The sequence below is a fragment of the Aethalodelphis obliquidens genome, unplaced genomic scaffold (assembly GCF_003676395.1).
Source record: "Aethalodelphis obliquidens isolate GAN/ISIS:26980383/991018 unplaced genomic scaffold, ASM367639v1 scaffold6, whole genome shotgun sequence".
NCBI lineage: Eukaryota > Metazoa > Chordata > Mammalia > Artiodactyla > Delphinidae > Aethalodelphis > Aethalodelphis obliquidens.
In genome coordinates, this window is record NW_020837950.1 from 74,574,680 (window position 1) to 74,587,335 (window position 12,656).

The window sequence follows — 12,656 nt, forward strand, 5'->3', positions numbered from 1 at the left end:
AATCATTTGTCCATATCTGTGTGGGTCTATTTCTGGGTCCTCTAGTCTGTTCCGCTGATCTGTCCTAAGGCCAGTATCACACTGTCATAATTATGGTAGATTTAAAGTAAGTTGTAAAATCAGAGGGCGTCAGATCTCCAACTTTGTTCTTCTGTTTCAAAGTTGTTGTGGCTGTTCTAGGTTCTTTGCATTTCCATATAAAACTTAAAAACAGCTTGTAGATGTCTACAAAAAAGCCTGAGTTTTTGATTGGGGTCACATTTAATCTATAGATCAATTTTGGGAAAAGCATTGAGTTTTTCACCATTCAGTGTGATGTTAGCTATCGTAGGTTTTTTTTTTTTTTTTTTTTTTTTGCGGTACGCGGGCCTCTCACTGTTGTGGCCTCTCCCGTTGCGGAGCACAGGCTCCAGACGCTGAGGCTCAGCAGCCATGGCTCACGGGCCTAGCCGCTCCGCGGCATGTGGGATCTTCCCGGACCGGGGCACGAACCCATGTCCCCTGCATCGGCAGGCGGACTCTCAACCACTGCGCCACCAGGGAAGCCCTATCGTAGGGTTTTCATAGATGCTCTTTTTCAAGCTGAGGAAGTTGCCATCTATTCATAGCTTGCTGAGAGTTTTATCAGGAATGGATGGATGTTGGATTTTTTTCAAATGCTCTGTGTCTGTTGAGGTTATCGTGTGTTTTCCTTTCCTCTTAGTTTGTTGATATGGTAAATTACATTTAGATTTTATTAACTATTTTTATTACTGTCCACCCCATCACCCACAGCAACAGCAGCAGTAACAGCAGCTGATCCAGGAGGGACAGATGGGATCAGCCCCTGTAAGATTCCTACTGTATGTGTGAGGTGGTCTCGAACTCTTTGAAAGTAGTCTTATGTCTTTATGTCATACGTGTTCGTCTTACATGTGTTTAGACTCACACTATATTGTCAGTGTTTTTGTTTAAACAGTCAAATGTTTTGCAAAGAAAATTAAACAATAATAAAGGCTCTTGCATTTTTCCCGTGCGGTCGCCCTTTCTGGTCTCTCTGTTCCTTCGTGTAGATCTCAATTTCCATCTGGTGTCTTTTCCCTGTTGCATGAAAGACTTTCTTTAGCGTTTTTTGTAGTGCGAGTCTGCTGGTCATGAATTCTTATCTTGCCATCAATTTGGAAAGCTATTTTTGCTGGGTTTAGAATCCTAAGTTATCATTTTCCCCTCAATACTTGAAAGATGGTCTTCCACTCTTCTCACTTGCATTGTTTCCAGTGAGAACGCTAATGTCATCTTACCTTTGTTCCTTGTATGTACAATTTTTTCTCTTGCTACTTGTGAGATTTTCTCTTTTTATTAGTTTTCATCAATTTGATTATGCTGTGACTTTGTATCGCTTTCTTTGTGTTTCCTGTGCTTAGGGTTCATTGAACTTCTTGGATCTGTGAGTTTATAGTTGTCATTAAATTTGGGGAAAAAATTAGTCACTGTTCCTTCACATATTTTTTTGTTTCAGTTCTCCTCCTCTTGGGTCTTGAATTATACATATTTTGACATATTGAGGTTGTCCTAGAACTCACTGATGGTCTCTTCCATTATTATTATTGGTATTTTCTCTCTGATAAATTTGGGAAGTTTCAATTGCTGTGTCTCCAAGTTTATTGTTCTTTTTTTCTGACCTGTCTAATCTGAGGTTAATCTCATCCGGTGTATTTTTGTTTTCACCTCAGATACTGTAAGTTTTGTCTCTGGATGTTTGAGACCTTTTTGTTTCTTCATTGATTCTACGTAACTTTCTGAACACACACAAGTCAGTTATGACAGCTGCCTTCATCCCCTGTTCTATCGCCTCTGTCAGGTCTGGGTTGGTTTCGATGGGTTGCTTTTTCTTTTCATCGTGTGTCATATTTTCCTAATTCTTTGCAAGCCTGGTAATTTTTTAAATAATTTTAAAAAAATTATTTATTTATTTTTGGCTGCGTTGGGTCTTTGTTGCTGCACACGGGCTTTCTCTAGTTGCAGCGAGCAGGGGCTACTCTTTGTTGCGGTGCGCGGGCTTCTCATTGCGGTGGCTTCTCTTTGTTGCGGAGCACGGGCTCTAGGAGCACGGGCTTCAGTAGTTGCAGTGCACAGGCTTCAGTCGTTGTGGCTTGCGGGCTCTAGAGCGCAGGCTCAGTAGTTGTGGTGCATGGGCTTAGTTGCTGTGTGGCATATGGGATCTTCCCGGACCAGGGCTCAAACCCGTGTCCCCTGCATTGGCAGGCGGATTCTTAACCACGTGCCACCAGGGAAGCCCAAGCCTGGTAATTTTTTAATTGGATGCCCGACCTTGGGAATTTTACCTTGCTGAGAGCTGAATATTTTTTTCCATAAACTTTTTTGAGCTTTGTTCTGTGATACAGTTTGGTTACTTAGAAATGGTTTGATCCTTTTGCATCCTGTTTCTTTAAGGTGTTAGGCAGGATCAGAGCTGTGTTTAGTCTGGGGCTAAGAATAGTCCGCTACTGAGGCAAGACACTTACGGTATCTACCCAACGCCCTGTGAACCGTGAACTTCTCTACTCTTCGGCCCTGTGCCCAGCTGAATGAATACTCAGGGGCCTCCCCAGAGGCTGTCTCCCTGGGCAGCTCACTCATGTCTGCTACACTGTCCTCTGGATTCTGGCTGCCTTGGTCTCCCCGGGCTCTCAGCTCTGTCTCTTCAACTAGGGAGTTTGCTGGGTCCCACGTGGGTACCTTCTGTCTGTGCCATGACCTGAAAATTCCCTCCAGGCAGTGAGCTGGGCAGTCATAGCTCCCACCTCATTTGTTTCTCTTCTCTCAGGGATCACTTATTGCCTGACTTCCAGTGTCTGGACAACCGCTCTCTCATTTGCTTCCATTATTGTTGTTTGAAGAGGTAAATTTCATGCATGTTGCTCCACCTTGGGTGGAATCAGATGCCCCAGTAAACGTCGTTGAGGGACACTGTGTGTTCAGCACTGCTCTATCACTGGGGACCCATCAGTGCAGGGAAAAAGCCCTCACCCTCAGGCAGCTGCCATCCTGGGGCTGGGCAGGGTGGGATCACTGCCACTAAAAGGCCACACAACTTTGGGTAAGCCCTGCCGCCTTGCTGGGCTAAGATTCCTGGCTCTCAATACCAGCTGACGTTTTCTGAGCCCTTGCTGTTATTTTTGCCACTGTTTGTTCATTACTTCGTTGAATCGTGAGAAAGAGACCTGCCCACCCAGAAAACCTTTTAAACAGAGCTGACAGTAGGACCACTTGATGTTGGTTGGATTTATTTTTATGTTTTGTGCGATTTCCTTATGGTGCAGAATTTCCTTCAGAGTTTAGTGCATCAGTTGTTTGCATTAGAAAGTCATGCTTCCTGCTCACATCTACTGCCTAAGAAAAATGAAACTCAAGCCTCAGAGGGTGGAGAAGAGGACTGTTGAGATACGAAACTGCTGAGGGTGAGGGTGTGCTGTCTTTTTTTGGAAAGCAGCTTGGTGGAATGTAATTAGGGCCTATCAATGCACGTCACACTCTTTGACTTTGTAATGGTGCTTCTAGGGATGAGTGGATTCTGAGGGACTAACCCAGAATTCAGTGTCAGGTCCGCCGTGGTGATTGCCTTACTCACGGTAAATTAGAAACGACGTAAATGTCCAGCAGAAGAGGAAGCAGGGAGTTCAAAGGATGGTCCGTGTGCTGGAATCTTACGTGGCTCCCCGTCACAAGCTGGATTTGTGGAAAGTGATAATAACACGTCCCAACAGTAAATGACAGCAGCAGAGTACAAAATTACGTCCACAGATGATCCCAACCATGCTGCTGATGGGAAGCAGCCCACGGGGACAAGAACCGGAAGGAAGCGTGCCACCTGCAGTCACTGTCCCAAGGACAGTCCCTGCCCCTCCACTTTCCCATGTTTCCAGTTTCTCTGGGATGAATGGGTATTAATCTTACCTTTAACAAATTAAAGAAACAAACTAAACTTTCAACATTCTTACAATTCTACTGAATGGATGGTAGACGTTTAAAGAACAGGACAATTTTGAGAAAAGAATGGGATTAATTTAAGATGCAGTAAAACAGGTTTGAGAAGACCAGTCTTACACGTGGTCTCCTAGTGATGTCTGTCCCGACAGCAGGTCTTGCCTGTGTCGCGATCATGCCCAGGGTGACACAGGCTTATATGTTAATCAAAGCAGCACAGCAAGTGGGCAGTGAAAATCCACTTTTTGTGTGTCTGTCCATCTAGCAATTCCATTCCTCCAGCTCTCTCCTAAGAAATTTGTGTACAGGAGTTCAGAGAGATGCTCGGGGCGGTCATCGTGGCTGAGGCTGCAGGGAGCCCAGGTGCGCGGGTCCGCAGGGAAAGGTACAGCCGTCACAAAGGGCGATGCACCATGAACTTGGTGACTGACGTGGGACGCGCCCTCAGCCCTCGTGGTGGGTGCTCTAGACACCTGGACGTGGGGAAGGGTGTGCTCTTCACTCTGGATACTTCTGGAAAGTTTGAGCTCCTTGTAGCAGTTGCAGAGCAGGCCCACGTGTGCTACCACATCACCTCGTCACCCTAACCTGCACTGGGCTTGCTTCTCCGACTTTCCAAGCAGTCCTGTCAGCCGCCAGCTGGAGCTGCGTCTTAGCGCACTTCCTGTTTCTGTTTCAGGACAACGTGTTAAACATCATTAACCAGATCATGGATGTGTGCATCCCCCAGGACCGCGCCCCACGGGATTTCTGTGTCAAGTTCCCCGAGGAGATCCGGCACGACAACCTGGCCGGCCAGCTCTGGTTTGGCGCCGAGGTAGTGGGTGGCCGCCGGGGTCCGGGGTCACGGTGCTGGGTATTGTCCAGCTGTTTCTCTACAATGCTCACCTGTGTACATCTACAGGTGCAGGGCCCGGCTTCTCCTCCTCCAAGGGTTACAGATGGTGCTGAGCCTGTAGGGTGGCGGGGAGCCGAGAACATGCTCCCTGGAAACTATACACAAGCAAATATAGACACGAGGCCTCACATGTGATTTCTATGAGGTTCTCAGGCCCCCAGGCACGTAGGGCCTAAAAGCGGTTCTTATTACAATAATGCTGGTATTCGGAACAGCACTGCCCGTCCTGCACCCGCAGGACTGTTTCTTCTTGTGGGGCGGGGCGGCTGCGCCCTGGCCCACACTCCAGCCGCCACTCACAGAGCCCCTCCGATCTTGGTCTTCACCTGCCGAGGAGGAGCCTGAGGCACGGGAGGGAGGTGTCCGCCCGGGGAGGCAGGACCAGCCTCACCCCAGGCAGTGGTGACCCGTGGGACACCCAGACGACCCCTTGGCCTTGCTCTCGGGACCCTAGGGGCGTGCGCTGCCCCGTCCTCCCCGCCTCAGCTCTGCAGGACTCCTGGAATGCCCCCCTCCCCCATGCTGCCGGGCCCTCATGCCCACCGGCTCCCCCCTTTCAGCCCATTCCACCCGGCTCCTCTGAGCCGCACCTGGTTGGGCGTCCCTGCTGGGGCCCTGGGTAGGCCGTCTCTCCCCCCAGCCTCAGTGCTCAGCTCTGCAAAGCGGGTCCCAGGGGCAGGGGCAGTTGTGCAAGCCATGAGGTGATGCAGGGTGCCTTTATGGACACGAGGCGTCTGCTTCCTAGAACGCCTGGACTTCCTGGGGAGTGGTGGTCAGTCCCGGTGCGGTGGACCTGGAGTACGGCCGGAACCTGGCGTCTGTGGACCGGGTGGGGAGGGGACAGAAGTCACATGGCCCGGAGGCCCCTGCATGGAGCCCCCAAACCCGAGGGCACTTATTCTCACCGCCATGATGGCTCTGCATCTAAGAGAAACCAGGAGGGAGCAGGCGCCCCAGAGCGGAGGGGGGAGGGGGGCAGGAATATGAGGGAGGGGCTCCCGGAAGGGAGGCCTGGGAGGCGTCTCCGGGATGAGGCGCCCCAGCCCCGCCGTTGCTCTGCCCTCCGGTCCCACCTCTGGCTGTACAGTATTCTTGGGCCCCGTGGGGGGGGGGGCCTTGCTCAGCGCCCGCTGTCGTGGGTTCCGGAAGCCCGCACGCTCCGGGCGCCAAGGACACGCGGGTGGGGCCTCCCTGACGCCCTCTGCCGCCCGCAGTGCCTGGCCGCTGGCTCCATCATCATGAACCGCGAGCTGGAGAGCATGGCCATGCGGCCGCTGGCCAAGGAGCTGACCCGCAGCCTGGAGGACGTGCGCGGCGCTCTCCGCGACCAGGCGCTGCGGGACCTCAACACCTACACGGAGAAGATGCGGGAGGCGCTGAGGCACTTCGACGTGTTGTTCGCAGAGTTTGAGCTGAGGTGACCGAGGAACCCTAACTCTTTGCCCTGTGGGGAGGGCTGGGGGCGGGCAGCTCCGCCGGCTCTGCGTCTGCAGCAGGAAGACTCCGCGGAGGGAGGCGCGGGCTGGTTCCGGGCTGTCGCAGGGGTCGGGGGCACGGCGTACGGGGAGGGGCGGAGGCGGGCAGAGGCGACCCAGGGACGCAAGGGACGCCGGGTCCCGCCCAGCACCTCTGCCGCTGGTGGTCCTGCGGGTGAAGGTCACGGTCAGCACAACGCCCCGCCCCCAGCACGTCTCTGTGCCCAGACGTGGGACGCGGCAGGAGCCAGGAGGAAGTGGAGGTCGCTCGGGGGCCTACTGGGGCCCCCAGCTCCGTGGGGTGAGGGCGGCGCCTCTCCAGCTCAGCGGGTCTGCCCTTTGCACCCCCACTAGCTCCCTGGGGCGTTCCCGCCCACTCGCGGCAAAGGACATGGCGTGGTCCCTGGGGCCCTCACAGGACGGGCTGTGGAGGACCCGGGACTGCGGGGAGGGGCCTGCGCGGTGTCCACAGACACGGAGACGCTGGAGGTACCTGAGAAGCAGGACCCCAGAGCCCGTCCACGGTGGCCCAGTTAATGAAAACTGTCCGTCCTGTGCCGTGTGGGCCCCAGAAGGAAGTCAGGCATTCCAGCCGGTTCTCTAGGGAGTGGGCGCCACAAATGAGCTTAATAGCTTCGGCCGGCTCTGTCTGCTCCACATCTTTCCAACTGAGCTTTCGTAACAAGAAAAAATAGTTAGTGACAGAAAAATGTTCTCACCTGGGGAGTGGGTGGAGCCCCCTGGCCCTGCCCTGCGTGGGGGCCCAGGGGTTGTCCGCCCGCCCTGTACAGGGTCATTCACTACCTCGAGGCTGGGGACCGTCGGGGCAGTGGGCAGTGGTGGTTCCGGGGTGGGCAGGGCTGTGGGACCCAAGGAGGTGCTACTTGAAGCCTGACCCTGGGAGGAGCTTTGGCTCAAAATATAAACGGTGATGCTGGGGGTGTGTGTTTATGAAGCTGCTGAGATGCAGCTGGGCTCCAGCTGGAGGGACCTCATTTGGTTGTCAGTTAAGACACCCTTGGTTCCGGGAGGTACCAGATGGCCCTCACTCCCTTCTCTCTGTTTGCAGCTACGTGTCGGCCATGGTGCCCGTGAAGTCCCCGCGGGAGTACTACGTGCAGCAGGAGGTCATCGTGCTGTTCTGTGAGACGGTGGAGAGGTGAGGCCACCTGGGAATGGTGGAGCTCTTGCTGCCCGGGGCCTGGGTGAGGGCTGCACCGGGACAGGGGCACCATGTGCATGTGCCACGGGGCCTCCACACACACGACTGTTCCTCAGCCCCAGTGTCCCCTTTCTCTGGGCCCAGACCCTAGAGGAGGAGCTGACGTGGTTGAGAAGGGCTCCATGCTCACCTCCTCACCTCCCTCACCTCCTCACCTCCCTCACCTCCTCACCTCCTCACCTCCCTCACCTCCCTCACCACCCTCACCTCCTCACCTCCCACACCTCCCACACCTCCGTCACATCCTCACCTCCTCACCTACCTCACCTCCCTCACCTCCTCACCTCCCTCATCTACTCACCTCCCTCACCTCTCACACCCCTCTCACCTCCTCACCTCCCTCACCACCGTCACATCCTCACCTCCTCACCTCCCTCACGTCCCACACCTCCCTCACCTCCTCACCTCCCTCACCTCCTCACCTCCCTCACCTACCTCACCTCCTCACCTCCCTCACCTCCTCAACTCCCTCACTTCCTCACCTCCTCACCTCCCTCACCTCCTCACCTCCCTCACCTCCCTCACCTCCTCACCTCCCTCACCTCCCTCACCTCCTCACCTCCCTCACCTCCCTCACCTCCTCAACTCCTCACCTCCCTCACCTCCTCACCTCCCTCACCTCCCTCCCCTCCCTCCCCTCCCTCACCTCATCACTTCCTCACCTTCTCCCCTCCTTTCTCCTTCCTCTGCCTCACCTCCTCACGTCCCTAACCTCCCTCGCCTCCTCACCTCCCTCACCTCGTCACTTCCTCATCTTCTCCCCTCCTTTCTCCTCCCTCCGCCTCACCTCATCACCTGTATACCTCCTCACCTCCACTCCTCTTCTCCCCACCTCCCCACCTCCCCATCTCCTCACCTCTTCGTCTCCTCATCTTGGTTCCGGGAGTCACCCGGTGGCCCTCACTCCCCACCTCCTGCTTTCCTTTCGTCCACTCTTCTTCCCTACAGGCCGGGATGGAACCTTTGCTGAGCTGGGTTTTGGAGGTGAATCATCACTATTCTCATCATGGCTTGTATGGGGCGTGTGGGGTCAGGTTTGAAGTCAGATTTTCTGAATAGACTTTGGGACTAAGATTTAACCCAGAATGTTCCTTATATGTGACTTGCGCTTTAGTAGTAGGTAAGTTTTGAATATCACATCGTCAGTTTGTTAATTTTAAAGACGAATTATTCACTGTTATACACTGAGAGATATTTCAAGTCACTCAAGAATAAGATGACACAAATACCCTTTATTTAGAACAGGACGATGCCAGCAGCGCTTGCTCACGCACGTAGAGAAAGCGTTTCGTATACCTGCAAGAGAGAAGGAATCCAGGAGAGCAATTTGGGTTTCTTGGCAGTGTGAAATGGTTCAGAGCAGTGTTTCTACTCCTCATTTATCCTTTCGCTTTGGGTGCCTGACAGCATAGCTGTCCTCACTAGCTCCCCTTGGCGAGCACCTCGCACTCACCCCTGCTTCCTCCGTCAGCGGTGGGGTCGGGAAGTGGGAAGATGGGGCAGGCCGCGCGTCAGCCCCCTGCGCCGGACCTTGCAGAGTGGAACTTGTCCAGCAGCTGGCCGCCAAGCCCCGACGTGGGTGAGGGTTGCGCGGCTGCCTTGCCCTCCCCCGTCTGGCCGTGGGTCGCCCCTGCTCACTATCTCCCTCCCCTGCCAGGGCCCTGGACTTCGGGTACCTGACCCAGGACATGATTGATGACTACGAGCCAGCCCTCATGTTCACCATCCCCAGGTTGGCCATCGTGTGGTGAGTGTCCCCCTGCCTGGGACCGTCGTTTCTCAGAAACCTGGCAGGATCGTCGGGGCCGTGGTGCCAGGCCCCTCTGGGTGGTGGTAGGTGGTACTCGTACCCCGAAGGGGGCTGCTCAGCCCCAGAGCAGCTGCCAGGTGGTCCTGTCCTTGTCCCAGCAGACGAGGAACTAGGTGTTCCGAGTGCCTCCCGCTCAGCCAGCCTAGATGGTGCAGGACGGGTGAGCAGGACAGCCACGTGCACTCCCAGCCCTGGGAAGAGGCCCCCACGCTCAGGCACAGGGGCCCCATCAGGGGCTGTGGGAGCGGCTTTGAAGGGACGAGAGGCGAGGTGCCCCTGATCCCCGCCGGAGGATGTGGTGGGCGTGTTTGGAGGATTCATGGGCTGGCAGGGAGGTGGAGCCTGTTGGGTGAGGGGCAGGTGGGCGGCAGCTGGCCTTGTGATGGGGGGGGAGCACGGCTGCTGAGAGCAGGGGAGCGCTGGGTTAGGCCTCTGGGGTCTGTGGCCTCAAAGGTGTCATGGCAGCACGTGGCGTCGGTCGTCAAGCACGCTTGACGGGAAGTACTCGGTCGTGTGCTGAGCGTTGCGGAGCCTCTCAGCGCCAAGGTCAGAGCCCAGCTGTCCTGGGCTTGGTCCACGCTGCTCAGCGGCACCCGGACTCCCAGACACAGACCACCTTCCCTCCCGCCAGGTGAGGGAGACACCCACCTCCAGACACAGACCACCTTCCCTCCCGCCAGGTGAGGGAGCGTGGGGCGGGTGGGCACGGGCGCCCGGGGGGCAGCTGGGGTGCAGCTAGGCAGGGAGCCGGTTGTAGGTGTGGATGTCAGTGGACTGGCCTGGGGAGCGTGCAGGGGACACAGAGGCACAGGCCCCGGGGAGAACTCACTGCGGGTGAGCACCTCCTACGGCCGGTCTGTGGGGCGGTGGCAGCGCTGCAGGATGGACCAGCCTCTGGGACAGAGAGGCGTCCCTGGACCGCAGGGAGCTGGACAAGTCGTGTGCCGCGTGTGGGAGGGGTGGGGAGCAGGCCGGGCAGACGACCCTGGGCCGGGCCAGAAGCGGCTTCCACTGCCCGGGACTGTGCAGGTGTCGTGGCGGGGAGCCTGACGTGCCGTGAAGCGCAGAGCGGACTTGGCCAGGAGGGCCTGAGGAGGCGGGCAGGCGGGGTGGGGCTGCCAGTGCCCAGCACTCGGGGAAGCCTGAGCGGCCGCCTCCGGTGTGCAGGGTCAGCTCCCCACACTTGAGTCTTGCCTTGGGCTTGGGGACCGGCCTGGCCCCCACCTCGCCCTTCCTGGTCTCACTGTGCTCCAGAGCTGCCTTCCCTCTGGGAGGTCTCTGCAGTGGTCTTGGGAGGAACCAGAACCTTTCCAGAACCTCCCGTCAGTTTCCACTGTCTTAGAGGGAACCTGTTCTAAATCTCGGGGGAGGGCCAGAGACTCTTAGACAGCACGCCCGTCTTAAGATAAAAGCAAGGACGTTGAACAGAAACACGTTTCTGGGTTTCTGTGCTCGAGTCCGTGGTGTGTGTTCAGCTCCTTGCGGCTCCCCGGTGCCGGCGGCCCAAGGCTAGGTTGTGCAGGGTGGTGCTGTCCAGCCTTGCCATGCTCACCGAGCTGGCCTTCCAAGGCCACTTCTCCCTGAGGGGGTCACTGGGCCCTCTCTGCTGACCTCAGGCCACCTTCTGACACCTGAACTTGTCTGGGTCCTTGCCTCGGGAGTGCCCTGGGCAGGGCCTTTTTCCTGTCGGGCACCTCCTGGAGGCCTCGCATGGGGTCCTCTCCAGCTTAGGCTGGAGGGAGGCCTGGAAGCGGAGCCACGGGACCTCTGAGGTCATGAGGGGAGGCTCTGAGTCGCAGCGAGGAGAGGCTGGGTCTGAAGTTGAAGTGGAGGCGGGACAGGAGCCCAGAGTCTGGGGGCTTCACGGCAGCCACTGAGAAGCCCTCAGGCCCCCTAGAGCCCCCAGCCCCCCATCAGAAGCAGGTCTCCCACCTCACAGCCAGGCTGTGGGTCTGAGGATCTGAGGAGCGCCAGGCTTAACCAGAAGGGGTGGGGAGAACTGGCTTGTAAGCAGCTGGTCCTGGAGCCAGCCGCCCCCTTAGGGACACTCACAGGGTTCCTGTGGGACCCACAGTGCAGCCACCCGGCTCCCTCTCTCAATTCCTCGCTGTCCACAGAGGCCACTGCTGCCCAGCTTGGGGCCCAGGACTCACTCCTTCCTGGATTCACCTGTGAGCATGTATTAAGCACCTACTGCATGCCGGCCCTGTGCTTGTCCCCAGAGGTATGGGGATGACCGTGAGGGAGGCGCACACGTACACAAGGCAAGCAGTTGCCGTGGAGCATTCTGGATGCTGGGGTGCGGTTGGGGGTTTGGTGCAGGGACCCTCTGGGGTGGATCTCTTCTCCCGGGCCAGCGAAGGTTCCCGTCCAGTCCCCTGGCCCACCTGCTTCTTGGCAGCCGAGGGCTCAGGCCTTCCTGTGGCTCCAGCCCGTGGGAGCAAAGGCGAGTGTGGACAGTGCCCCCTGCCCGGCCCTCCACATCGCAGGGTCCCCTCCAACCTTCTCTCCCCGCCTCACCTGCCGCCCTCTCCCTTCCTTGGTGCTCACCACTTCCTGCACAGGGTGTTCCCATGTTTCCTCCCAGGAGATTACTTTTAAGCCATGTTATTGAGATGAAATTCACATACCTTATCACTCACCCATTTGAAGTGTACGATTCAGTGGTTTTTAGTCAATTTGCAGAGTCGTGCAATCGTCACCACTAATTTCAGGGCATCGTCGTCACTGAAAAGATACCCCTTACCCCTCAGCCATCACCTCCACCCCTGTAATCCCACCTCTCTCTAGATGTGCTTGTTCGGGATATTTGGGTGACTTGTGTCTCCCCCATGGGCCTGTAAGTGTCACGGGGCAGGGGTGCTCACCTGCGCTCACTCACGTGTCCTTAGTGCCCCGCAGGTGGTAGCACAGTGAATTTTCGCGGAATTTTGTTGTGCTGATCTGACAGGGCACAAATATGAACACTGAAGTTTTAATCATAAAAATTTGACGGGGTGGGTATAGACCCGGAATTAAGGGATTGATTAAAAATGATACTCTAGCTATTTAAACAACATTAAGGATGAATCCCAAACGTCAGGGAAGAACTCCTAGTGTATCAAGTACAAACATCATCACCAGTGCGTCTCTACTAAATTTCTGAACACGGTAGGTGTAAGTTTTGTAACAGAAATCAAAGCAATAAATGTTACATTTTATAGTGATAAAATATGCATGACGTAAAACTGGCCATTTTAACCCTTTCTGAACGTGCCCAACGGCATTAAGTACATTCACCTTGTG

General features: G+C 55.9%; 1 protein-coding gene across 1 annotated transcript in view; it reads left to right on the forward strand.

Moving 5' to 3' along the window:
• ZFYVE28 (zinc finger FYVE-type containing 28) overlaps positions 1 to 12,656 on the forward strand; it is a 111,230-nt gene that overhangs the window by 54,204 nt on the left and 44,370 nt on the right. Inside the window, exons 3-6 of the mRNA XM_027103926.1 lie at positions 4,646 to 4,783; positions 6,079 to 6,281; positions 7,409 to 7,498; positions 9,219 to 9,308. Of these exons, the coding sequence (XP_026959727.1) occupies positions 4,646 to 4,783; positions 6,079 to 6,281; positions 7,409 to 7,498; positions 9,219 to 9,308 (521 nt within the window). The remainder of the gene's footprint in view (positions 1 to 4,645; positions 4,784 to 6,078; positions 6,282 to 7,408; positions 7,499 to 9,218; positions 9,309 to 12,656) is intronic.